We start from the raw sequence: 27,894 nt of genomic DNA on the forward strand, positions 1-27,894 counted from the left end.
GCTGGATCCTCCTTATGATCCTTCTGGTAATCATAGACACTCCCCTACCCCCAGGGGTCTGCTTGCTGGTGGGTCTGCCAGCCTGGAGTCTCCTTATTCTGTTCAGTCACCAATGTGATTTTCTTAAAACACAGATGTGATCATGTCACCCTCTTTTTCTCTCTCCCACTACACAGTAAACTCCAGAATCAAATATAACACCCTCTATCTGACATTCAAAAGTTCTTTCTAACTTAGCCCCCTTCTCTCTGTCCAGTCTTCTTGTATCTTACTCATCTCCAAACACTCTTCAGTCCTGTTCCATGAATAGGACTTTTGATCTTCCAGTTCCAGGCATGTCCTCCATGTCTCTCTATACTCTCTCCTCATTTCTACCTTCTGGCTTCCCTGGCTTCCTTTAACTCCCAACTAAAACCTCATCTCTTACAGGAAGTCTTTCCCTCTGAATTTAGGTCCTTCTCTTGGTTAATTCTTTCCTATTTATATAGCTTATTGGTATTTATTTGCCTGTTGTCTCCTCCATTAAGTTGTAAGTTTGTTGAAGACAGAGACCTCTTTTTGTCTCTTCTTATATCTTCAATGCTTAGCACTGTAAAGGGTGAAATTATGGTTGAGACTGAAAAATATCTAAATTTTAAGTGGTCACCAAGGGAAATCCCAAATAATAAAATGCCCAAGTCAGCTGCCAAATTTTATGGTGATTTAATTGATATAGTAGAGAAGATTTTAAGAAGAAGGAGGAAGAAAGGGGCTAGTACTGGTCAGGAAGATAGGAGATGTCTAAAGTAAGGTTTTGAGTGTGAAGGAGGAAAGAATCAGCTTGACCTCCAAAGAGGCTTAGCTAAGATACCCGAACCTGAAATCAGCTCCAGGGCAAAACTCACCACCCAACACTCCAAGATGTAGGAACGCTTAGCAAACTGCCAGCCAGAGTCATCTCTCCAGGGAAAGAGAGAGAGGCAGAAACTGATGTGCCTAATATGGATGTTTTTACATCACTTTTCTGTGTCTCATCTGTACCAATGAGGACTTAGTTTGACTTAGGACAGCCTAGAGGTCTGTCCTTTTTTTGCACGTGTCTGTTGAAGGCCATCTCCTCAGATAATTAAATATTGAGTTTGATGCAGACCTTTCAAAATCTTGTTAAACTGAATAGGGTGGAGAATGTGGAGTTTCCAAGACCTGATTCTGTTATTCCAAGTATCTCCACTGTTATTGATCAGGAAATAGCTAAATCATATCTTCTAAAGAATGGTCTGATTAGGGTGGAATAGTTTTAAAATTCACAGCATAGTACTTAGCATACAGTAGTTGCTCAATAAATGCTTGGTAAATTGAACTGAATTGAGCTGGAGATGAATTGAAAAAAAGGAAAAGTGGGTAAGCTGTTAACACAGAAGAAATAGTTCAGGGGAAAGGTTATGACAGAATCAACTAGAGGGAAACAATGTTACAAGATCACTCCATTCTCTGGGAACAATGTTATAAATGCATCACTCAGTGATGTTGTGGTCAGATTTAGTTATAATGTATTAATGGAGTTCTTGTGAAGCAACATCTGTCCATGGCTGCTCTCTAAATGTATAACTACAAATACAAGGCAGCATTGGAGAAATGGGGTGTGGATTTTGGAAGGGGGTGGCTGGGGAAGGCTGGATATGAACAGAGGTATGAGAGAATGTGTCCTCCTGGAGGAACCAGAGTAAACTTCACAGGGTAGATGAGCTTGAGGTGTGGAAGAGTACCAGAGGTGAGATGTGGGGACAGCAAGCCAGACATGCATCTAGATAGGCAGGAGCCAAAGCACAGGGTGAGTGATGTGCAAAGAAGAAAGTCTCAGATACAGAGCAAAAAGGAACCCTAGAGGATAGAACCTTAGAGGGTATTTGTCTCAACTTTTTATCTTTTAAATGAGAAAATAAGGTCAGAAAGGTTTATTAAGTGAGCAGGTAATTGTCAGAGACAGGATTCTATCCCAGGTTTTCCTTTTTTTGTCAAAAGGAGAGTTACACAGGAGACCATCAGGAGCAAAGGCAGATAGAGAGGTAAGTTTAGGATGGGGCCTGGAGCTTTTAGAGGGCCTGGGATGCCAGACTAAGGAGTTTGGATTTTATCCTGAAGTCAATGAAAATTTTTGAGCTGTAGAGTGATGAGGGGTAATATAGTGATTCATCCTCACCCACCTTTGGATTTAATTTTAGGAATCTAAATCAGTAGATTGCAAGTGACTATAGCTTATCTTTTTTTTAAAACATCTGCCATAGGTCTTCATACTGGATAGGAGCAGTAAGTACTTATTGAAAGAACTCATTACTACTTTATATTTTGCTTCATTTAGCTAGTGGATTTTATAAATATCGAATATTACATTCATTATATTCATGTAATTTTGGAGAGCTTTAAGGATTGTCAAGTACTTTCCCTCACAATGATAACTTTGTGAGAAAGGGAACCTCAGCTTCTCTTTATTTTACAGATGGGAAACTGAGGCAAAGAAAGGGATGCAATGACTTGGTATAACCACGTGTTTGGTGGCGTGTAACGTTATTTTCTGACATGCTCCCTGTTGGAAGTACATAAATGGCCTCTGATATAGGGACACGTAAGGCTGATTCAGGGTATCGGTTCATCACGGCAGTCATGGCTTCAACCAGCCAACAGGCTTAGACTAGCACTTCAAAAGAAAATGGCGGCGACGAGCGACCCGTCACGTGATGCACTCGGCCCTCTCCAAGCCAACTCCTCCACCTCGGAGCGAGCCCGTTGCGCGCACGCGCCAGAGTCACCAAGCCCATTGTTTTGCCCCCCGCCTCCGACCAGGGCTCCAGGCGCGCTCTCGTGTGGAGCGATCCAGGGCCGAAGCCGAAGCGTGACAGGGGGCTCAAGAGCGCGCCCGCCCGAACGTAAACACGGTGCGTCCCTCGGCGGGCAGGGCGGGGCTTGGGCGAGGGGGGAGTCGGCGCATGCGCAGGCGCCTGACGGGTTTGAAATGGCTTCAGCTCTGGCTGCGACCCGGCTCAGGTGAACGTCCGGTCCCGGGGGTCAGGGGCTGCGGGGCTCGGCGGGGTCGGGCTGGGGCCCGGGCGCCTCGGGGCCGGAGAGGAGCGGTGAGCGGGCGGCTTCTGGGCGGCCGCGGGACCCGGCTACGGCCCGGGGCGTGATGGCGGGAGGGAGGCGGCCCCTTTTGTGCCGGGCGGCCGGCGGCGGGCGCAGGCCCGGCCTTCCTCGGGCCTCCCTCGGGCCTCGGGCCCGGGCTGCGTCGGGGCCGCGGGAGGGCTGACCTCCGCTCCCCTCCCCCACCGGTCCTCGTGGGCATAACCAGCCGCCCGGGCGACGCTAGGACGGCCGGAGGCGCCCGGGCCGGCGCGGGCGGGGGCCAGGGCCAGGGGTCGTGGCCACCCCCAGGCGCCTCCAGCGGTCCTGGCCTGGTCCTTAAACTGGGGGAGGAAGGGTCGATGATCCGCTCCAGCCTGTTATCAGGAGGCCGCGCTTGCACTTGGTGGCCCCAGCCCCGGGCCTTTGTAGTCGGGGGCTGGCGGCCTTGGGCTTTACCGGAGGAGACATTGAGCTGTCTTAATGTTGGGTCGGACGGAGCACATGGGAGAACCATCGACCGGGCTTCCCTCCCTCCTTACTTCTTGGTCGGGTGGGCCCATCTCCCCTTCTGTAGGACGAGGGTGCCCTAGTGTTTGTTTACAGCCCGGTACTCGGGAAACTCGGGTTCAAATCCCGCCTTTGGTAGTTCGTAGATTGTGACCCCGAGCAACCTCTGGGTGCCCTCATGCCAATCCCTAGTTCTCCAAGCCCTATTGAAGAAGGCATTTCCTTTGTGCCATATCACAAGATCCTGGTGTCCTCCTTGATGACAAATATTAGATACTGAGAAGTCTCTTCTGACAAATTATTTGTTCTGGGCCGATTGTTCTGAGATGTCCATGACTCCTGCTTCCGCACCCCCCCCCCCCAACTCCCCCAGTCTTTGGGAATGATTGTCGAGTTCTGAATTCATAGACTGATAGAAATTCCAAACAAGGTTTAATTTTTTTTTCTTTAATAGATCATTTCTATAGAAGAAAAGCATCCAAAGGTTTTTGTCTTACACCATGGCTCAGTTTGGAGGACAGAAGAATCCACCATGGGCTACTCAGTTTACTGCCACTGCAGTATCACAGCCAGGTCAGCTCACAAATCCTCTCTGTTTGTCCATTTTGGAAGTCAATGTTGTTGGCCATTTCAACTGCATATTTGTTGGGAAAATATTAGGCTCTTTGTCACAACTAAGTGGCAAGTTGCTCTCAAAAATATATAGGCAGAAAAGCAATTTAAGAGTCTAGCCAGACTTTTAAAAAGTGTTTAAAATGCTGAAAATTGGTGAGAGTTTGTTAGACTGGAATTTTGACAACAGGTCTAAGCTAATAAGTGACCAATTCTCACTTTCTAAAATATTTGTGAGGGTGTTTCTATGTCTATGTAGATCATCAGATCATAGATGTAGCATTTAGCTTTCACTTGGTTTGGCATTAAAAGATGCCAGTGTATGCAGATAACTCCTAAAAGCAGATATGTAAGAATGACTTGCTCATTCAGGCTTTCTCCCCTCACTGTGATAATGGCTTTGAGTTCTACATAAATTTCATGGGGAAAAGATTATTCCCTATCTAAGACTTAATGATAAATGCTTGCTGCCTGATATAAACAGAATTGTGGTCAGGAAGGAGATAAATTTTTATGAAACAAACGAAAGTTCCTGACCCTTTTTGCAGTGATACATCTGTATTTCATTATCATTCTCTCCTTTCCTTCACAAAGGAACAGTTCTTTCAGCTTTCCTTATCCTTATCAGTGAGATCTTCAGTCTTTCACTCTTTCTCTTGATATCAAGTTCTGAGAGATCATTATGGCATTTATCTGTTGGAGGTCATGGACTAGCTGCACTTTCAGAATTTGAATATACTAGTGAACTGGATGATAGGTTAAGAAGGTCAAGAACTTCTCTGTAAGGCCTTAGAAAAGGAGCTGTCCATTTCTTCTGCCTGAATACTTGTGTCTTCGGCAGATTTTCAGGTTGCTCTGTTTGAAAACTGCGAGATTTCTGACTCTACTGCTTGTCTCAAAAATCTGTTTTTGTTAAATTGCACTTGATATATATTTAAAAAATCTAAATTTAGGTTAGTTCCAAAGAGACTGAACATGAGTCAGGCTCTAGCCTCAGCAATTATCTTTTGCTTGAGCTGTCTTAAAATTAGAATGAAATGAGAACGTAGAGTTCATTGCCATTAAGATCATTGTAAGGCTTTTAGAATTTAGAAATGGGACAACTTTAAATTGAGTGTTTCTTTTCAGTTAACTTTGGGGAGGTTTGTAACAATTCAATAGTGAATAACTCATTTAAATACTAGCCTTTGGTACCAGTAATACTTTATTATATCTTTCATTCTATCCTAAATAATTTTCATAAATACTAATTACAGTAAAAAATGGTTTTTCTTTGGCTTCTATTCAAGTTTGCAAGAATTTACTAAGCATTTACTAAGCATCTGCTGTATGCCCAGAAGTGTTCTTTGATAGCCTAATTTATCATGTCATACATTTTCAGTACATAGTTATGTTCAAGTAGCAACTAAAACGTGGCAGATTTATATAATCTTACTAAAAAATCTTAAAATAACAGATATACTCCTTAACGTTGTTGTATTGTTTTTTAATGACTTGAATTAATTCCACACTCCTCTGGAAGAGAAATGTTATTGCTTTGTTAGAGATGGAAAAGGGAAACAACATGATTTATGTACTTGTCAGAGACTACCAGCCAACACTGAATGTAGCTCTACCAACTTCATTCTTGACTTCAAGGCAGTTGGGAATTCCAAATGTTAATGGGATTTATTAGAATAGTATGCATACATGTGAACAACATTGTGTATTAATCCTTTAATAATTTCCTTAAAGCTTATTATGAATGTGTTATTAACTAGAAATGTTCAATATCAAAAAAAGTCATCAAAATTTTTTACTGCTCTGTTACTAACACATACTGTTTACATTGAAACAGTGGGTTCCTTCATTATTATTTAGCCACAGCTTTCAACCTAAAACCAGCAGCAGGTTTTCATATAGAGCTGTTTAATGTGAATTTACCTATTGAAATATTCTTTAGGGGGCAGCTGGGTAGCTCAGTGGATTGAGAACCAGACCTAGAGACGGGAGGTCCTAGGTTCAAATCCGGCCTCAGCCACTTCCTAGCTGTGTGACCCTGGGCAAGTCACTTGACCCCCAATGCCTAGCCCTTACCACTCTTCTGCCTTGGAGCCAATACACAGTATTGACTCCAAGACGGAAGGTAAGGGTTTAAAAAAAAAAAGAAAGAAATATTCTTTAATTTCAGGGAATAGCATTCTTGACAGCTTTTGAAAAATCTGTACTTACCCTGCCTTCATTTTTAGGTATATTTTAAATAAAACACTCACTCAAGTTTCGCCTCTGATCCAAGAGAATACTGTAGCCATATGTCACCCCCTTGTCCCTAGTATCTTATATTTGCATGTAATAGTTTCAAATACTTACTCCATAAGAAGGGTGAAAAGGAAATTTTTTTAACTTCACATAGGTTGTAGTATAGTGTTTGTAGTTTGTCAGAGAGAATGAAATAGTTTGCCTTTTTTTCTTGTATGTGTTTTAATGTGCTGGTAAGTAAGATCATGTATAGTGATAAGGAAAGCCATTTGTTCATTTTATTTTACTAACTAAATTTCCCAACAAGAGTGACTTTTTCCTTTTTCTCATTTGCCATTTAATAAATTATTTGCTAACAGCTCTGTAAAAATTGCATAACTAATTGTATATTCATTAGTAAATGAATATTTTAGAATGATCCCAAATATTTTGGCAAATTCATAGATACTTATAACTTGACTGTTTTGTTTGTTTTTTTTTTAATTCACATCTGTTTTATCTATGTCAGTCAGGCAGAGCCATCTAACACTTTATTAAATGTTGATAATGTACCAGGAACTGTAGTAGGTGCTGGGGATATCAAGAAAGGGAAGAAAAGAGTCCTTGCTTTCCAAGAGCTTCCATCCTATTGGGGGAATCAACATACAAACAACTGTGTCCAACAGGATAGATAAGGGATCATCTCAGAGGGAAGGCTCTAAGATGAATGAGGGAAAGGCAAAAGCTTCCTATAGATGGTAGGACTTTTTCTGGGATTTAAAGGAAGTCAGGACACTTTGGAGCTTGAGATGAAGAGCCTCATAGACAGACACAGGGAACAGCCAGTGAAAGCACGTAGAGTCAGGAGATGACCAGATTGGTTTAATGCATAGCCAAGAGGCCAGCATCCCAGAATATGTGGAGGGGAGGAAAGTGTAAGACAACTGGAGAGGTAGAAAGGGGAGCCTGGGGTAAGAGGCTTTGAATGTCAAAAGACGATTTTATAATTGATCCTGGAAGTCATAGGGAGCCCCTGAAGTCAATTGAATTGTTTATGTTGGGGGCAGAGGGGATGTGTGAAATGGTTAGACCTGCTTTTTTTTTTAAACCCTTACCTTCCATCTTGGAGTCAATACTGTGTATTGGCTCCAAGGCAGAAGAGAGGTAAGGGCTAGGCAATGGGGGTCAAGTGACTTGCCCAGGGTCACCCAGCTGGGAAGTGTCTGAGGTCAGATTTGAACCTAGGACCTCTAGTCTCTAGGCCTGACTCTCAATCCACTGAGCTACCCAGCTGCCCCCTAGACCTGCTTTTTAAGATCAGTTAAGTAGAGGATGGATTGGAGTGGGGAAACACTTGAGACAGGAAGACCATCCTGGAGTACACCAGGGTAGTGATTGTGTCAGAGGAGAGAAGGGGCAGGTGCAGAGATGGGACAAAGGGCAAAATGACAAGACAACTGATGGGAGGAGGTGAGCATAAGGAGCAGCTCTAGGGAATGGGAGAATAGGAAAAGGGAAAGAGTTTGGGGGGTGGATAGTGAGTTTAGTTTTGGCTATTGGAGTTCGGAATGTCTGTGTTATATCCAGATTGAGATAGATGTCTTAGAGATTTGAAACTGGAGGTCAGGAGAGAGATTAGGATTGAATAAATAGATTCTGTCCTGTGGGACACCCATGGTTAGCAGGCTTGATCTCGGTTAGTATCCAGTGAAGGAGACTGAAGCAGGAACAAGTCAAATAGGCAGTAGGAGGAGTAGGAAAGAATGGTGTCCTGAAAAACCTGGCCAGAAGAGAGCACCGAGAAGAGGGGGATCAATGTGGCAGAATCTACCGAAAGGTCAACAAGGAAGAGGACTGAGAAAATGACTTTAGGTTTGGCAATTAAGAGATCATTTGTACCTTTGGGAAGAGCAGTTTCTCCTTTCTTAATATTAATTCTAAGACTAAAGAGTGACGAGGGTTAGGAAATGGGGGTTAAATGACTTGTCCAGGATCACATGGCTAGGAAGTGTCTCCAGTCATATTTGAACCCGGGTCCTCTCATTTCCAGGCCTGGTGCTCTATCCACTGTGCTGCCTCTTGAGAGAGCAGTTTATGTTGAATGACGAGGTTGGAAGCCAGACTGTAAGAAGAGACTGGGGAGAAAGGAGGTAGAACTGTGTTTGGTGAGATTTCTTGGGACTTCCTCCACAAAGAAGCCTTTTCCATTTGTGCAGATCAGAAAATTTCCCTGTGCAGCATAATCCTAAGAGTTGCCTTAAATAGCCTTGGGAGGAGGTTTAGTGATTTGCTTTTGGTCATATGCATTGATAAAGATTGGAGGGTTCCTGGGGCCAGGCTCTCTCCACCATTCCAGGCTTAAGGTTTGATTGAACATGATCTAAAAGGTTTTTTTTTTTGTTTCTTCTTCCTCTTTTGACTTTTATATGTCTTTTACCAAGCTTTTTATCTGAGGTATCTCTGCCCCACTCCTAGCAGAAGTATAATAAAAACAGTGTTTGACCTGGAATCCAAGAGCAAGAGGGGGGAATCCTGTCTCAGCATTAATTATTTAGTTGCCTTGTGACCAAGGATAAGTCCCTTTGTTTTTCAGGAACAGTTTCCTTATCTGTAAAATGGGAATAATAATCTCTCAAGATAGATAGACGATATATTAAAACATGGTAAGCTCTACAAAGCAAGGTAAATGGCTACTCTGGTTTATTGTCTTGTCTATATCCCCTCACACTTGTTATTATTCTTGTGTTTTCTATCCCTCTTCCGACTGCTGACTGTCCTTCAAAACCATCCTCGGGTTTGTCCTTTGATGGCATTCTCATGGCGACTGCATAAAGTTCCTGCTCTAATTTTCAATTCTTTTCCATATACTGACTCCCTCTCTATTGCCTACACTCACCCAGTATCTCCTATGTTTTTGGTTTTTTTTTTAAATCTCTTAATTCTCCCATCTCTGCTAGCTTTCATCTTCTCTGAGAAAGTCTTCTGTACTCAATCCCTCCACTTCCTCTACTTTCACTTACACACTTACCTGTTTGCTGGCTGGCTTCTAGCCTGCAACACTCAACTGAAAATGCTTACTCCAAAATGACCAGTGATTTCTTACCAAATATGTCGTCTTTGTTCAGTTCTCATCCTTCTTGACCTCTGTGGCATTTGACAATGTTGACTAGCCAGATAGTCAACTGTCTCTTCTTAGATACTGTCTCTTCTCCTAATTTTCTTGACAATGTTTTTTCTTTTCATTTTTCCTTTCTGTATTCTGGTTCATCATTCATAGCTTGTTGCCTGTTTGTGGTTGTTTCCCAACATTCTGTCCTGGGCCCTCTTCTATTCTCTCTATATGCTAGCTGATTTGTTGATCCTCTCCACTTCCAAGAATTTAATTATCATCTTTGGTTAACTCCTAGATCTATATAGCCGGCCCTGAGCGCTCTCCAGAACTCATCATTCATCATCTCTTGGACATTTCAAACCTGATGTTCCTTATCTCAAACTCAGCATGTCCAAAACAAATTTTTCACCCCAGATTCACCCCCTCTTCCAAACACTCCTGTTCTTATCAGAGGCGCCACCATCCAGATTTGCAACCTTAATGTTATCCTAAACTTTTTACTCTTAATTCCTGCCCTCCTGTATGCACTCATTTCTCACAAGCTTGATTCCAGCCTACCACATCTTTACCATCTAGCCCCTCCTTACACCTAGAGGCTTTAGTTTGAACCTTCATCCCTGGAACCATTTGGCTTTAGGCTGATGTCCCAGCTTGTCCCTAGACCCCCAGGCAAGCTGTCCTTGGGCAATTTCTTTTGCTCTCTCCCCTTGTAATACCCACACTCCTGTACTTACACTTCCTTCCATTCTTTTCCATATCATTGTGCCATTCTTTATGAGATGGAGAAGTTCAGTGACGTTTTCCTTTGGTTTTAAAATTTTATGGGGGGTTGTGCATTTTCAGTAAGTATTTTTCAGACAGACTGGGCCTGCCCAGAACCTTACACATTTCCATCCTAACCAGAAGGGGTAGCTGGCTGTCAATGGAGCATTCCCTGTGTTTCTTCCCTTCTGTGCCTGTTGTAGTGTTGTTCCTTATGCTTCTTGTGCCTTTCTCCTCATCTTCTACCAAAGTCTTGCCCACCCTTCATAGTTCAGTTTAAATATTCTCTGCTGATTTTTCCTGTTTTTTCTAGTTTTTGTATCCTAGAGTAGAGTACCAGATTGGAGCTTATTAAGGGTGAAGTGAAGAGAATTGACTCTTGATTTCTCCCTCTCTAAGCTGGAAGAGCAATTTGGATTTTTTTAAAAGATATTTTATTTTCCCAATTACGTGTAATAACAATTTTCAACATACATTTTCCAAAATTATAAGATCCGAATTGTCTCCTCCTCTCTCTTCTCTCCCCACTCCCAGAGATGGTAAGCAACTTGATTTCAATTATGCATGTATTATCATGCAAAACATACTTCCATATTGGTCATTGTTGTAAGAGAATAAAACCAGAAGCCCAGAATAAAAAAAGACAACTTAGATAAACATGTGGAAAAGTCTGCTTTGATCTGCATCTGACTCCCTAAGTCTTTCACAGTTGATCATTCCACAATATTGTTGTGGCTGTATACAATGTTCTCTTGCTTCAATTCATGTAGATTTTCCCAGCTTTTCTGAAATCATCCTGTTTATCATTTCTTATAGCACAATGGTATTCATCACCAACATAACAACTTTGTGCAACCAATCACCTTAATTTCCAATTCTTTGCCAAAAGAGTAGCTATAAATATTTTGGTTCAAAAAGGTCCTTTCCCATTTTTTTAAAAATATCTTTGGTATACAGACCTAGTAGTGATATTATAGGATCAAAGGGTATATACTGTTTTATAGCCCTTTGGGCATAGTTCCATAATTTGGTTTCTTTTATTGCTCTTATCATAGTCTGCCATGTAGCATGAATAGTTATTTATCTGTTTTTTTTTTAACTCTCTTAGACTAAATTTGAAGGCTGGTCTTCTGACCTCCTCTCTATTTCCTTTGTTTATCCACTTTTCCTGTTCTTCCCAGCCTAGAATGCCACTCAGCTCTACACATATAATTCACAAGGCATAATACCTCCAGGGTGTTCTTCCTAACCCTTTAAACTCCTGCTGTATTTATAGGAGCATAGAATTTGCAGTTTGGGGTCCTTGGCTACTAATTGGTCCATCTTTTTTATTTTATGATTGTGAAGAAGCCAGAGAAAAGTGGCTTTCTGGTGTTTGCACAGCTTTTCAGTAATGGCCATATTTGGACTTCAGTCTAGTAGACCACACGGCCTTCTATTTAGTGCTACTTAATTGTTTAGTTGTGTTCCTTATTCTTAATGTGTGTACTGTTGCTTCCTTAACCAGATTATAAATTAAGAACCTTTTGGGGGCAGACATTAGTTACAACATTGGATTGCTCTCAGATGCCCAAGTGGCACAGTAGATAGAGTGCTGGGCTTGAAGTAAGGAAGATCTGATTTCAGATCTGGCCTCAGATGTGTATCCAGCTGTGTGATCAGGTCAAGTCACTTATCTCTGGCTTCAGACTTGGCTTGACTATAAAATGGGGATCATAACAGTCCTTACCTCAAAGGCTTACTGTGAGGATGAAACAGGATAATATTTATAAAGCACTTACAAGCTTAATAAGTGCTTATTCCTTTCCCTGTCCATCATTACTCTTTGTCTGCCTCAATTTCTTCAACTGCAAAGTGGGGATAATAATAATATATGCCTCAGGGTTATAGTGAGGATAAAATGAATAGTATTTGTATAATGCTTAGCACAGAGCCTAGCATGTGGTAGGAGCTTAATAAATTCTTGTTTCTTTCTGTCTATTCCAACCATACTGGAAACAGGCTGCCCAGGTGTAGTTGGCTTTCCTTAGGTTACTTCCCTGCTTTTTTCCTTTAGTTGATTCTGTACCCTGTTTCTTCTTCTTCTTCTGTTTTCTCTTCTGTTGCATGTATCCTTCAGATTCTGAAGCCCATCTTAGATGCTGCCTCTTCCATGAAACCTCCCCGATCCCTCAGGTTGGCCCATAGCATGTTGCATCTCTGTGTTATTTTGTACCCTATCACTTGTATGCGTGTCAGTTACTATCCCGCTAGACTGTAGCTGCATGAGGCCAGAGGCCACACAATAGCACATAGCGGAGCGTCCCTCGGGAAAGACTGGCTGAACTGAAATTGAGTTCTTATGTACAGAGAGTTCAGAAAACACAAATTGAATTCCTAAATGATACCAGGAGGTGGCAGAGGCCCAGGGGAGAAGCAGGGAAGCGTGGATGGCTTGGGGCCCTTCTGAGACAGTGGCCTGGCAGAGGCTTTCCTCGAGATAATTCGGCCACCCTGGGTAGAAGAGGAGGATCAGGCCTTCCTAGCAACAGTGTTCTAGTGTATTAGATGACTTGGTGTTCTTCAGTAAGCTTCTAATAACCAGCAGACATTTATTTAATACTTCTGGGCCAGATGGACACTGGAGATAAAAGAAGTCAAAAGCCCTGCTTGGAGCAGTCAGCACAGATAGTTCCATTCACATATATAAATGTCTACATAAATAAATATAAATATAAGGCAGGTTTTGTGGAAGAAGACATTAACAACTTGGAATAACAAAAGGCTTCCTGGGAGAGGTTGCTCTTGAGTCAAGCTTGGGAGTGAACCAGATAGAGGTGTGGGTGAGGAGTACCTGAGACATCCAAATGGAAAGCCATGGACGGAGGAGATGGTATCATTTGGGAAACTGCAAGAAAGATGCTAAAATGTATAAAGGGTAGTAGGATGTATTAGATAAAAGGTGGGAGCTAGTTGGGAAGGTCTTCAAATGTCTGAAGAATTTAAACTTGATTCCTGAGGCCACAGGAAGTTCAAGGTAATTGTTCATCGAAGAAAGGTGTGATAAAACTTGATCTTTTTTTTTTTTTTAAGTTCAACTGTCACCTGGAAACTGGAATGGGGGTAGGAGTTTGATTTGAGGCTTAGAGTTAGCAGGATGGTGCAGTGGCTAGAGTGCCAACTGGGCCTGGAATAAGGAAGTCCTGCTTCAGATTCTTATTAGTTAGCTTGCCCCTGGACAAGTCACTTAACCCCTTTCAGTCTCAGTTTCCTCGTCTATAAAATGAGGGCCTACTGTTCATAGTATTGTTGTGAGAATCAAGAAAGAGAGTATGTGTGTGTGTGTTATTTTGTAGATATCTGATTGTTCTGGAACAAGATGATTTTTCGCGATTAGGCTGCTAATACTACTATGATGTAGATGATCTGAGGCTTGTAAACAAATTGTTTTTCAGAACTGTGAGTGCACATTGGAAGGCAGACTGGCCTCTTGTGTTCTGAGTCTCAGGGTAGGGTCTGTGGGTACAGGAGAAAAAAAAGTCATTTCTTTTTCCTGATCCTTAGGGTTATCTTCCTTAAACTTATTTATTCTCTTCCCTCTGCCAGCTTTATTTCCTCCTCAGTCTATGAGCCCAAAGATTATTCAACTGCTCTAAGATTTTAAAAAATTAGTATTTATTACCTATATATTACCTTTTTTCTGGCTCCTGAATGGCAGAGTGGCATTATCCAGGTCTTCAGAAAATGACGTATACAATCATACCCAGAGATATTGTGGGTTTGGTTCCATACTCTCTCAATAAAGCAAGTCACACAAATTTTTAGGTTTCCCAGAGCATTATAAAAGTTATGTTTACATAATTCTGTAATCTATTCAGTACATTGTAGTATTTATCATAGTTTTAAAATAATATACATACATACTTTAATTAAAGTATACTTTATTGCTCAAAAATCCCCCCCACTACTGCCAGTCTGATCCTTTTTGCGGGCAGAGTCTTTCCTGTTGGCTGTTCAGAGTGGTGGTTGCTGAAGGTGGAGGTGGCCAGAGATATTTCTTAAAATAAGACATTTGCCATTTCAATTGGCTCTTCTTTTCACAAAAGATTTCTCTGTAGCTGTTTGATAGCATTTTACCCCCAGTACTGTAGGACTTTCAGAATTGGCATCAATTCCTTCAAGCCCTGCTGCTGCTTTATCAATCCAATTTATATAATTTTCTTCAATATTGTTGTTGTGTAGTAGAGGTAGATTAAGAAAAGCAGCAGATGGACTGTCTTTTTTGAAAGAAAATTCCCATACCTTCCTATGGGCTTTTCTGATTAGATTAATGAAAAGTTTTCTACTTCAGCTTGACATCTGGAGTTTCTTGTGCAGTGGTGTAAAATTCAAATAGAAATGGAGCCACCTGAGAATAGGGATGGTGCCTGTCTGTTGACTTGGAAAACCACATATTAACATTATTTGTGTTCTAGTGTATTTTTTGTACTTTTATTTATTGTGTGAAATATTTCCCAATTATACTTTAGACTGGTTAAGCTTGACCCAGGAGCATTAACGGCTTTAATGCTTGCATATTTGACAGCTCTGTTCTTGTATATCTGTTATTTTAATGTGGAAAATACATTCAGTGAAGATCACAATTTCCATAGTTTCTCATTATATACAGTTCTCATAAATGTCCTTTGATAAATCTTCATAAAACAGCCACTCAGTGCTTCTCCTGGTTCGTTTGATATCTTCAGGATACCAAGTAGCACATGCTCTGTTCCTTTATTGTGTCTCTTGCTACATGATTACCCTTCTACATTTTTTGGTCCTAAAAATCCTTTGAGATGTTTTTTTACATCATTTATCATATACACATCATTTTTGGTCATATGTTTCTACCTGTGTCCTACCATATGCCTTTCTGCTGCCCTTTGAGTCACTGAGGTCATAAATTTGCTAAGAATAAAAATAGCAATTATTTTATTTCATTCTTTTGAGACTAGTTATTGGTGATAGAAGGAACCTATTTATTTATTTTTGAAATTTTTGTTTAATTAGTTGAATTAGAATGTTTTCCCATGGTTACAAGATTCATGTTCTTTCCCTCGCCTTCCCTCAACCCCCTCCCGTAGCTGGCACACAATTCCATTGAGTTTTACTTGTGTCATTGATCAAGACCTATTTCCATATTATTGAAAATTGCACTAGGGTGATCATTTACAGTCTACATCCCCAATCATATCCCCATCAAACCATGTGATCAGGCAGTTGTTTTTCTTCAGTATTTCCGCTCCCACAGTTCTTCCTCTGGGTGTGGATAGCATCTTTCTCATAAGTCCCTCTGAATTGTCCTGGATCATTGCATTGCTGCTAGCAGAGAAATCCATTACATTCGATTGTGCCACAGTGTTATCAGTCTCTGTGTTCAATGTTCTCCTGGTTCTGCTCCTCTCGTTCTGCATCACTTCCTGGAGGTTGTTCCAGTCTCCATGGAACTCCTCCACTTTATTATTCCTTTTAGCACAATAGTATTCCATCACCAACAGATACCACAATTTGTTCAGTCATTCCCCAATCCAAGAGTATCCCCTCATTTTCCAATTTTTTGCCCCCACAAAGAGCGCAGCTATGAATATTCTTGTACAAGCCTTTTTCCTTAATGATCTCTTTGGGGTACAAACCCAGCAGTGCTATGGCTGGGTCAAAGGGCAGACAGTCTTTTTGTGTCCTTTGGGCATAGAGGAACCTATTCTTTAGACTGATCATTATCCTGATTTTTAAAAAACAGAGCACTAGGTACATAGGCAACAGACAGGTAAAATTAAGCAGAGACGCTTATGCCCTTTAAAAAAGGATTGTTTTTCCTTTTGTGTTTGCCTGTTGCACTGGTTTTGAATATTTGCTAATGAATTTGAATACATAACATAGCTTTTATGGACAAACGTGAAGCAGTCATTCAAGAAAAATTAAATGTTATAAATTCAGATCATGTCGACTATGTAGGGAATATTTTCCTCACTCACCTGCGATATCCTGGCATGTTGTCTTCGCGTCACATTACTGCATTTCTCTTTAACATAAGCAGAGGGCCTTCGACAATTTGATGGTATCTGAAATAGAGAAATGTAGATACCTGCCAACAACATAGAAATGAAGTCAGCAGTAAAGGATGATCTCAGCCATGTGGTTAGTCTGCTTCCTTCTAACTGCCACAAATCACAGCCCTCCCATGCCTGCTTATCTCATGTGCTTTTGACCACGTTCTCTTACAAGGTCAGCACAGTGGTCCACCTGACACATTGCAGCAGTTTTACTTTCTTTTGACTTGTTTAGACCAGGTGGCCAGTTTTCATTTATAGTGAGTGATAGGATTGTATTCTTCTAGTTGTGTCTACTGTCATTTGAATAAGAACCTTATGTTGCTAAGTGCTAAGAACCAAGATAAACTTGATAGATGGTCACCACCAGACATCTCAGGCTTCTGACCAAACAGAACTGTCTTTTCTCCCCAAACCCAGGCTTCTTCCACACTTTTCTGTTTCTGCTGAGAGCATCACCATACTTCTGGTTGCTAGGTTTGTAACTGCATCTTCTCCCTCCCTCTCCCTGCTGCCCCCCGCCCCCCCCCCCAGCCAGGTTGTCACATCTCTCACTCCACCCCTTTGTCTCCTTACAGACAGCTACCACCCCAGATCAGGCCCACCTTACTTCTCTCCTTAACTATTGCAGTTGTATTCTGATTGGTCTTCCTGGCTCAAATCTCTCCTCCCTCCAGTGTGTCCGCCTTTTGGCACAGCTTCCAAAATAATGGCTAAAGTGTAGGTATACTCACATCAACTCTGTGGCAGTGCCTCTTTTCTTTTGGGTTTCGATGCTTATTCTGTTCCACACTGGAAGCTCTTGGTGTGGTTCCAACCTTGCCTTTCTGCCTTGTTTACAGATTTCCCCCCTTTACACACCACCCCGTTCATCCACATTGACTTCTTTGCTGTTCCTAACACATGACATTCTGTCTCACACTTTGGCTCCTTTACACATGAACCCCAGCTGTCCTCTGTGCCTAGGATAAATTCTCCCCAATTAGAAATTCTTGATTCAACTCAAGGGGGCAGCTGGGTGATTCAGTGAATTGAGAGCCAGGCCCAGAGACAGGAGGACCTCTGTTCAAATCTGGCCTCAGACACTTCTGGGTGCGTGACCCTGGGCAAGTCACTTGACCCCCATTGCCTAGCCCTTATCACTCTTCTGCCTTAGAACCAGTACACAGTACAGATTCTAAGATGGAAGGTAAGAGTTTAAAAAAAAAAAGATTCAACTCAAGCATTACCTCTTGTATAAGACTTTTCCTGGTATGTCCACTTGGTTGCTAGAGCCTTCCTTCCCCCAAGGTATCTTGTATCTATTCTGTATGTTTTTCTGAATATTCTGTATATGCATCCCTGCTTTTCACCCAAAGAAAGTAACCTCTTTAAGAGAGATCTGTTTGTCCTTGTGTTCCCAGGACCTTGCAACAATGCCTGGCTTGTTTAATTATGCTTGTTGGTTGGTTATTTGAGTGTCACTCTAAACCTCATTGTCCCCTTACTCTAGCATTTTCTTGAGCCTTATGGAAGACATAGACGTTCTGTCCTAGTCTGACATCCACTTCTTACCTTTCTGAGGCTCCTGACTTAGAAGGAAAGTTTTAAAATAACCTTTGAAGTTTACAGTCTTTGGCTTGTTTTGTATTTTAGTCTTCCTTTAATTCTGCTTTTAACAACCTTTTGTTCAAAAAAGAAAAAGGTCAGGTGTAAAAGGCAGCAGTAAAGTATACTCAGATTCTTTTCATCTTTCATTCTATGTCAAAGAGGTCAGTTGGAATTTATGAGCATTTCAAATAGGATTGGCCATTTTGTGACATGAAAAAGCAATACCTTTCAGCAACCGTTGTAAGCCCATGTACAAAAGTAACTAGTTTTCAGAGGTCTGGCAATCCTAATCTCAGAAGCACTATATAGATTGTGGGGTTTTTGAGTGATCTGTATAGAACATCCTTACAACATAATGCTTATCCCCTGGGACTGTCAACATGAGGTTGTGAAATATTGCATGGCTTGTATTTAAGCAGATTATGTTATTTATTCATTGTATGCATTTAATTGACTTGCACAAAAGTTTGAATTGCTTTGTAATTCTCTTTTTTGGATGGGTCCTTATTCAGCCCTTTCTGTTGCCTCTTTATTTCAAGGCAATCTCTATTTTAATGTCCTCCAAGATTATAAACAATAAATACATAAATCGGTCATTCTGGCTCAGAAAAATCAGCAAAATAAAAAATGAAGTTATAGACACCAGGCGATCCATTTTACTTCCCATTCTTTCTATAGCAGAGCATCAAAATCAACAAAATATTGTTGTGATTTTAAGTACCGTGCTGATAAGCATATTTTACTCTTGTGTTAAAACTTGCCATAAGTAAAATAGAAAGAATTAAGAATTATCTTCTTTGGAAGTGATAAGATTTTTTCAGTAGAGCTTCCAGACCATAATAGTGGTTTTAAATGCCATTGTTATTCCCTCTAAATGTGTTTGAAGATTTAAGTAAGAAATACAAGTTACTGGGGGAGGTAGATGGCTCAGTGGGTAGAGAGCCAGACCTGGAGCTAGGAGGTCCTAGTTCAAATTTAATGTCAGCTGCTTCCCAGCTGTCTGGGCAAATCACTTAACCCCAATTGCCTAACCTTACTGATCTTTTGTCTTGGAACTGATATTATTAATATTAAGACATAAGGTAAAGGTAAGGTAAGCACATTCTCTTTCACATTCTTTCTTTGTAACAAATGCCATTTTAGATGACTGAGTTGTGTAGAGTTGGATTGGGGCATATCTTACTTTCCGTGGCCTTGAATGTTCCGTGTCTTGCTTTCATACAAAGCTGTGCATTCATAATCATTGGGAGACTTGATGTCCTTGTGATTCCTTGTGTTTCTGCTTTTATTTGACTGGCTAATGAAGGTGTAGCCTTGTACAATCAGAGCCCCAGCAGCCACTGTCCCCCAGGCTTAACATCTTCTGAGGCTTTATAGAATTCCTCGCAGCAATTCCCCTCGTTGGAGGGTGAATGAATGAATGAAACACCCTTGGGAAATTCTTAGAAAGGGACCAAACTGATTTCTTTCTTTTTTTTTCCTTCAGCTGCTTTGGGGGTTCAGCAGCCATCGTTACTTGGTGCATCCCCTACCATCTACACTCAGCAGACGGCCCTGGCAGCAGCGGGTCTTACCACACCAACTCCCGCAAACTATCAGCTCACTCAGACAGCAGCCTTGCAGCAACAAGCAGCTGCCGCAGCCGCAGCCTTGCAGCAGGTACCTCTTGTCCAGTTAGTGTAGTTCTGGTTTATAATATAAGATGTCCAGTTGGATTGCATCTCCAAAGAAAATCTGAGTGATGAGAGAAGAGGTGTTGAAACATTGAGACATAAGTTTAACAGTTCTTACTTTGGGCTAGATCACATGTGAGCATGTAAATAAAATATAGAAATAAATTTTTAACAAAATAATTTTTTGGTTATTCAAATCCATATGGAAGTTTTAAAATACATCAACAATCAGCATTTTCTTCCTGATGAGATTTAACTATTTACAAATTCTTTCAGTGTACTCTTTACTACATGTGTAAAGTTTGGATTGAATTTTCTCAAATTTAGTTAAAGTTCTGGATGCTACTTTGAACAATATTTTCATTCTTTTTTCCAGCAATATTCACAACCTCAACAAGCCCTATATAGTGTACAGCAACAGGTTTGTTCCTTTTTTTCTGACTTAATATATATATATATATATATATGCATATATATATACCCCTGATTTTTAAACATAGCTGTGTACTTTGTAGTTTGTTATATTTGCATTTTAATTTCCACTTGTTAATTTAGAAATCACTTTCCCTTTCTGGGCTCACCTGTCAAATGAGGGAGTTGAACTGGTCTCCTATGACCTTTGCCATGGTCCTAAGTGTTTCGAGTTCTCTTGGAGGCAATTGAGGGTTGGGTGTGAGCAGAATATATTAAAAGGTGGCATTATAGAGAAATTTTAGTTTTTAATCAACTGAAGTTAGGACAGATTAATTCTCATATTAAGGTAAGACTTATGGAAATACACATGGACAAATTTCATTACTGTTAGAAAAAGAAAAAGGCAACATGTGATGCTTGAATTACATTTTCCCCACTCCTTCCAATTAAATTTAGAGATGCAAATTATTTCTACATAGAGATTGTTTCTACTTTGTCCTGGATTTAGTTCCTGGTTTTAGTGGGTCAGTGCCAACCTCTTCCCACCTTGAATGTACTGTTAATGTTCTGGTGACTCTAAGCCAGTGGTTCTCAACCTCTCTAATGCCGGGACCCTGCAATACAGTTCCTCATGTTGCGGCAACCCCAAACCAAAACATGATTCTGGTGGCTACTTCAAAACTAATTTTGCTACAGTTATGATTCAGAATGTAAATACCTGATGTGCATTATGTATTCTCATTGCTACCAATTGAGAGGTTGAGAACCGCTGCTCTAAGCCATTGCCAAGGATGTGACTGTGTGCTTCTTCCATTCTTCTGGTCTTGTCTGTTCTTTCATATTTTCAGCATATGAATGAAATAACCAGGCAGAGTTTGAGGGGGAGGAGGGGGCTACATTTTCATAAGGAAGTGAATCAAGTGTGCAAAATCATTATAACATACATCTCATTTGAGACCTACAACATCCTAAGAGGTCAGTGATTCAACTATTAACACCTCTTTCACAGATGAGGAAACAGGCTCAGAGAGGCTAATGGTCATTTAGCCAGTAAGTGCCAGAAGTAGGACTGAGTCCAATGCCAGCATTAGCTATTACCACACACTATGTCAAATTGCCCTACAGAAAGGTACCAGGTGCTCATTTGATTGAATGGCCTGAAGTGATAACAAAAAAGTGGCAAAATATTATCACAGCCAGAGTTCACAGAAATAGAAAAAGATGAGATATTTTACAGGTTACCGTTTATAATTAGTAACATTTTCTGTGACTAAAATGAAAAGGAAAATTTGGTCATGGGTAAAAATGTTCTGCCATTTAAAAAGCACATATATGTATATGTCACAAACATTTGTTAGATATTTTTTTTTGCCACAAGTACGTGTGTGTGTGTATGTGCATGTATACATATATACTATAGTTCTGCAATTAACTCACTTTTCCCCCTATTTTTTAGTTGCAGCAACCTCAGCAGACCTTGTTAACACAGGTTAGTTTGACTTCATTATTCCTTTACTCAGATGTCAAAATGATAAATTGATCAGCCTTAATTTTCATAATGTACTTACACAAATAGTTAATGGATAATGTCTATTATACCAGAAAAAGAAATGTCTCATTTCTTAGTATTTTTGGTCATAAAAACTTTTCATCTAATTTTGACAATGAAAAGGATTTCAATATATTTCACTTTTGCATGAAAATACTGAAATTAGTTGTCTTTTAAGCTTATCTTGTATTTTTTTCCCCAGTGGATTTTTTTGAACAAGTTAGTGAGCTGTTATAGATCTTGTTCATAGTTTGTGTCAGTTGTATTTTAAAGGGATAAACGTTAAAATCCCAATAATTTCCACCATAGAACTAAGAACTAATTTAGTAGAGAAGCTACATGTTTTTTTGTGTGCTAAAAACTGCTTAAAATGGAGATGATTCCAAATTAAAGGTTAAAAATTAAATGACATTAATGTGAATTTTGATATCTCCATTTCTAACATAAACTTTATTCCCCAGTGAATTTTAGCCCCAGTGGATGAGATCCTTTTTACATGTGATTCTTCTGCCCTTTGCTCCTTACAGCTTAAATTTCTGCACTTTACCTTCTTTTGCAGGTCATGGGGAATATCTTAGGGCTTTGTCTTCATCTGGTGGAGATTACAAATCTAGCAGTGTGGTACCAGACTAGAAATTGTCCTCTCATTCAAAAAGATGCATTCACTGGGGCTTGTCTCCACCAGGCCTCTACTCCACAAAACCACATTTGCCTTTAGTTGAGAGATGGGGAATAGCTTCCAGTCAGAGTGACTGACCATTTGGGGAACTTCACTGCATTTTTGGATGTCTTCCTTACTCTTCATGCCAAGTAAATGGAAAGCCATGGCTTTCCATTCCCAAAGCAAACACTCCCTTTGAGCTGATCTAATTCTTCTGATTATTTCCCATTAATTCTTTGGAAGAAATGATTCAGTCCATCCCAAACTTTGTCTGTCCCATGCCCTGGTGATTTCTGAAGCAAGAGTGGAATGAAGCCCATCCTCAATTCTTCCAGTCCAGTTAGAGGGGCAGGGGATCGAGAGAAGAACATTGGGGTTGAACAGTGATTTTCAAAACTTCTTTTTTTGTTTATTTCTAAATAGTTCCTACAGTTTTCACTCCATCTCATTTAAAACAAGTCCTTGATTTGTCAGTATACATACTCTATGCTGCTTCTTCTTTTCATCACATACACTTGTGTCCACATCCTCTCTTAAGAAGGCACTCTAGTCATGTCCTCAACAGCTTACTTTGGGGTCTCCTTGTTTCTAGCCAGCTGTTGCCTTGCCGACAAGCCTAAGCCTGTCCACTCCTCAGCCAGCAGCACAAATCACTGTTTCGTACCCCACTCCACGGTCCAGTCAGCAGCAACCTCAGACTCAGAAGCAGCGAGTCTTCACGGGAGTTGTTACAAAACTACATGATACCTTTGGATTTGTGGATGAGGATGTGTTTTTTCAGCTCAGGTAAGCTGTATATTGTCATTTGGCCATTGCCATAAACTTAGTGTCTTCTACAAACACTGGAAGAAATAGGATTTAAGAATTCCTCCAAAGACTAAGCTACCTGCATTGATGCAGGGCATTGTTTGTATTAGTAAGGCAAAGAAAATAAAGAGCCGGATAGAAATGACAATTTTTGCGTGTCATTTGACTTGCCTGGCCCTTCTGGTGTTATCTATGTGGGTAAAGTATCCTTTTTTGAGTAATACTTATCTGTAATGATTTGCGATTAATAATAAATTATTTTAATTTCTATATTAACTATATTCATATAGTTCTTTAAGGTTTGAAAAGTTCTTTAAATGTGTTATCTCACAACAGCCCTATGAGGTAGATTTTGTTACTCTATTCTACAAATTAGGAAACTGAGGGAGAGAGAAGTTAAGTCACTTGCCTAAGGTCACACAGCTAGTAAATGTCAGAGGCTGAGCTGGGACGCAGGTCTTCCTGACCCCCAGTCCGTCAATTTGGCAGTTTATTAAGTACCTACCTATTATGTCCCAAGTACTGGGATAAATGTTCAGGATACAGGAAAGATAAAATAGCCCCTGCTCTCTGGGAACTTAGTCTAAGGGAGGAGACAACATGCAAGTTGCTATATGAATACAATATAGACAGGAAAAATGAGAGAATCAGCAGAGGGAAGGCACTCATTAAGTGTGGGGGGGGATTGGGACAGGTTTCATAGGTGGGGTTTTATCTGAGACTTGAGGGAAGTCAGGAGATGGAGATAAGAAGGGGGGGGGGAATATCCAGGCATTAGGGAAGCCAGTTAAAATGTCCAGAGCTGAGAAAGAGTTTTTTAAAGCACAGGGAATGTAGGGTAAAGTGTATGAAGTCTAGGAAGGTAGGAGGGGTCCACGTTAATTGAAGGCAGACTTTTTATACCAAACAGGATTTTGTATTTGATCTTAGAGGCAATAGGGAGCTACTGGAGAGTAGGAGGGTAACTTGGTTGCTACATTTTAGGAAATCACTGCCGTCTAAATGGAGGAGAGGCTGGAATGTGGAAAGACTTGAGGCAGGCAGACCCTCTAGTGGCTATTGCAGCAGCCCAGGTGTGAAGTGATGAGGGCCCGCACTAGGGAGGGAGCTGTGTCAAAGACGAAAGGGAGATCCTGGAGAGATGGTACAGAGGAAAAAATCCATTTCAGCACCAGCTTAGCTATGGGTTGTTGGGGAGAGATAGCGAGGAGTCCAGGATAACTTCTCTATTGTGAGCCAAGAGGGTGGAATTGCTCTCAACAGAGAGAGGGAAGGTTGGAGCAGGAGATGGTTTGGGGGGAAATGAGTTCAGTTTTGGACATAACGAGTTTAAGAAATATATTGGGCATCCCAGTGGAGATTTTGAAAGGCAGCCAGGGACGGGAGACTAGTGATCACTGACCATTGTGCCACCTATTGGAGTTGCCCATCGAAGAGCAGCAAACGTTGAAGTGTTGTGTTAGGCTGGAAGGCTACAGAGCTATAAGAAGAACAGTATCAGAGAGAAAGGCCAACACAAAACACATACTGAATAATTTGGAAAGTACGGTCAGACTTCAGGAATTGGCTAGAGAGTAGACGAGGAGAGCATTCCTGTGGCCTGCTGTACAGTTTGTGCCAAGGAGTGGAGATTGAAGGTGGACTCTGGGGTACAGTTGCCATTTGGAACACAGTTTGTAACGTGTATCTTCCAAGCGAGACTGGAGCCAGATGAAATGAAATGTGCTTGGTCAATACTCAGCAAGCTTGTTAACCCACTTCCACCAACCCTAACTTTCAGTAAACGACCAGTACTAAACTTTAAGAGTTCATTGATATTTTTCACCATACCAGGGAACTGACAGAGTGAGAGGGAATACAAAGGTCACATCTTCAGTTTTGGATAAGAGGAATTCAGAATAAATAAAATGAACGTGCAATCAGATATCAGGCCAGGTCATAACACCCTGACAGATTGATAGTTGAGACTCACTTTGTAGGGTTAAGAATAGTGATCGCATCCGTGTTTTAATGTATGAAGCAAGGAAGAGAGCTTATTTTTGTGGGTTTTTTGGTGGTTCTAAGTCAGCCTCCCCACAGCTCTGTAGTGCCCCCTCCAGCTACCATTCTGACATGAACTGGGAAAAAGGGTATCTCAGAGGAGATAGGATGAGGATTATTGTAGGGGTCAGAAGTCAAAGGTACTTCTATTTCTATTCCTTATCAGATTATACATTAAGCTTAAGTTAAGTATTTTGCATCCTTTAAATGTCAGTGTAGTGTGTTAGAGGGGATCCATAGAACCTAGGCTGCTCTGTAGAATTCAGAAATGCAGAGCCTGCACCATTGGCATTGAAGGTGGAACTTTCCTCATCAGGAGTGCCCTATCCCAGTCCAGGACTAAACCAAAACAGCATCCTGATTTTAAGCACTTGCCCCTACTTTTGCGGAATGGCTTTCTAGTTGTAGATCTCAGCTTGCTTTCTGTTTGCAGTGCTGTCAAAGGGAAAACTCCCCAGGTAGGCGACAGAGTATTGGTGGAAGCCACCTACAACCCCAGCATGCCTTTCAAATGGAATGCACAGAGGATTCAGACTCTGCCAAATCAGGTATGTACTGTGTGGACTGCAAAGGGTAGACTTCTGGACCCAAAATCTTCCAGCTCCTAAGGGTTTCTTTTTTTTTTCTTCTAGAATCAGTCTCAAACCCAGCCTTTACTGAAGACACCACCAGCTGTGCTGCAACCACTCACCCAGCCGACAGCATTTGGTGTTCAGGCACAGCCTCAACCCCAGTCACTGTTGCAAGCCCAGATTTCAGCAGCTTCCATTACACCTTTGCTTCAGACTCAACCCCAGCCTTTATTACAGCAGCCACAACAGAAAGGTATCATGTTAAAAAGAGCTGTGTCCTTTGGGGGGGAGGTTTCAAACTAATACATTATTTATTTATTTGATTTTATTTTTATTGGTAAGGCAAATGATCTTTATTATCTTTCAGCTACAGAAACAGTATCAATAAAATTCTTTAAAATGATTTCACAAGGTATATGTTCCTGTGAACTAGTACATTATTTAAAGATCCAACATGAGAAATGTGCAGCTCATTGCAAAAGGGCAGGGAACTTTCAGGTTCCTATTAAACTAAGAGAGTTGAGTCTAGAGGGAAAATAAAGACAGTCTTTTTTCCTTAAATGTTTTCCACTCATCAGTAAATCCTTCAAACTCACTACTTCTTCATTAGAAATAATTTGGTAGTACAGACCAGGGATTACATTAATTTGCCTTTCCTAATGGATTCATGAATTGATATTTCCTTATTTAAGTGTTTGTCTACTGGTTTATGCTGATCTTAATGAAATTGTATCCAACTGCTCTATAAGTGTGATTTAAGGTATGTAGTTGTGTTTGTAATTTACTTTTGAAAGAAAGATCTCAACTACTTTCTGTGACTTGACATTTAATGGATGGTGTTAAAGCAGTAAGATTGAGTGTACTTCATTTTTTATATCATTCCAGCTTCCGAATTAGTCTTAGTCTGGTTTTTTAGTTGTATTTAAATAATTACCCCTTAAATTGCAATATGACCATTATTACTTAAATTTCCCAAAGCTTTGGGCAGTTTTCCCCCATCTTTAGAAATTTTTCTATTTAAAGTACTCCAAAATTTCACTTTTTAAAGATGGTTGTATGAAACTTGCAATACATTTTCTCATTCATAGAAACAATTGTTTATGATGATGTTTCCCAGTTGGTCCTTAGATAAACATCTTAACCATAATATAACTGAATTGTAGTTTGTTTTTCTTATGGTTTTAATGAAGAAATGAGTCCCAAATTTCAGTCAGAAGTTCAGACTTTCCCCTGGGCAAGAAGAGAATGTGCTCTTGCTTAAATGAGGAGGGGACTACTTCTGGTGGGAGGTAGAGGTACTCTGGAAGGGAGAGGCTGTGATGTCTCGCCCAGATAATTGAGCTCTTGGGCCATTCATATTTGGGGGTACATTGGGGCTCCCTGTGCAAATATTTTTAGGTAGCTTCGATATTAAAGGTATTAACATGCATAAAAATTGAACCACCCCACCCCCCCTTCTCCCACTCACACCCTCTTCACACACACTCCCTCTGACTTGCTATGAGCCTAGCAGTTTGGCATATGAATGTTCTTGCAAGATTGGTATAGACTTACCTGTTCAGAACTCTATAAGTTTTTTTTTTCATCACAACTTACACATTGGAAATGCAGAATTCAAGTTAACAGTAGACATATCCTCAGTCTATAATTTGTTATCCTCTGTATAGACTGGTATTGAAAAACATGTTTCTAATCAAAACTTGCAAATTTCCCATCTATCTTGAACCACCAAGGATAAAATTGAATTCTTTTTGTTGAACCCTATCTGAAATTCCTGTTTTTCTGTTCATCACTTCATATCTTGAAATTGCAAAGTTCCGATAATCTTGAATCCTCCTTATGGTTCCACTATGGTTGAGAACTACTGATTATAAACCAACTCATAATTGGATTTTGAGATGTTAGATCTATTCATCCTTTTTTTTAAAAATAATTTAAATATAATTTTTTAGCCCCGAACAGATAGTACAAACATTTCAAGGCCAATAAATTTTGTCTAGTATTTGTTTGACCTATGCTGGTGATTGGAAAAGAGAAGACAAATTTGAAATCCCTCTTCTGATATGAAGTCTTTGTTTTTGTGACTTTATTTAGTTGATTGGTGAAAGTTTATATTTCCTATATCCAAAGTTCAAGTTATGTCTGCATTGTAACAAAAACATTTCTTGTTTGAATAGGGTATGGTTTTGCTTGAAATAGTTTTAATGGCTATTT

At 40.5% G+C, this 27,894-nt stretch overlaps 1 protein-coding gene across 3 annotated transcripts in view; it reads left to right on the forward strand.

Moving 5' to 3' along the window:
* Positions 1-2,903: 2,903 nt before the first annotated feature.
* Positions 2,904-27,894, forward strand: part of CCAR1 (cell division cycle and apoptosis regulator 1) — a 48,932-nt gene continuing 23,941 nt past the window's right edge. Inside the window, exons 1-8 of one of the 3 annotated variants that reach the window (XM_007478250.3) lie at positions 2,904-3,021; positions 4,058-4,176; positions 19,451-19,623; positions 20,014-20,058; positions 21,508-21,540; positions 22,854-23,047; positions 25,542-25,656; positions 25,741-25,933. In XM_007478250.3, coding sequence (XP_007478312.1) covers positions 4,104-4,176; positions 19,451-19,623; positions 20,014-20,058; positions 21,508-21,540; positions 22,854-23,047; positions 25,542-25,656; positions 25,741-25,933 — 826 coding nt within the window. In that variant the 5' untranslated portion in view covers positions 2,904-3,021; positions 4,058-4,103. Of the gene's footprint in view, positions 3,108-3,512; positions 3,647-4,057; positions 4,177-19,450; positions 19,624-20,013; positions 20,059-21,507; positions 21,541-22,853; positions 23,048-25,541; positions 25,657-25,740; positions 25,934-27,894 lie in introns of those variants that run through there. The other 2 variants (XM_007478251.3, XM_056796294.1) reach the window with 2 other exon arrangements.

This window comes from Monodelphis domestica, chromosome 1 (assembly GCF_027887165.1).
Source record: "Monodelphis domestica isolate mMonDom1 chromosome 1, mMonDom1.pri, whole genome shotgun sequence".
NCBI lineage: Eukaryota > Metazoa > Chordata > Mammalia > Didelphimorphia > Didelphidae > Monodelphis > Monodelphis domestica.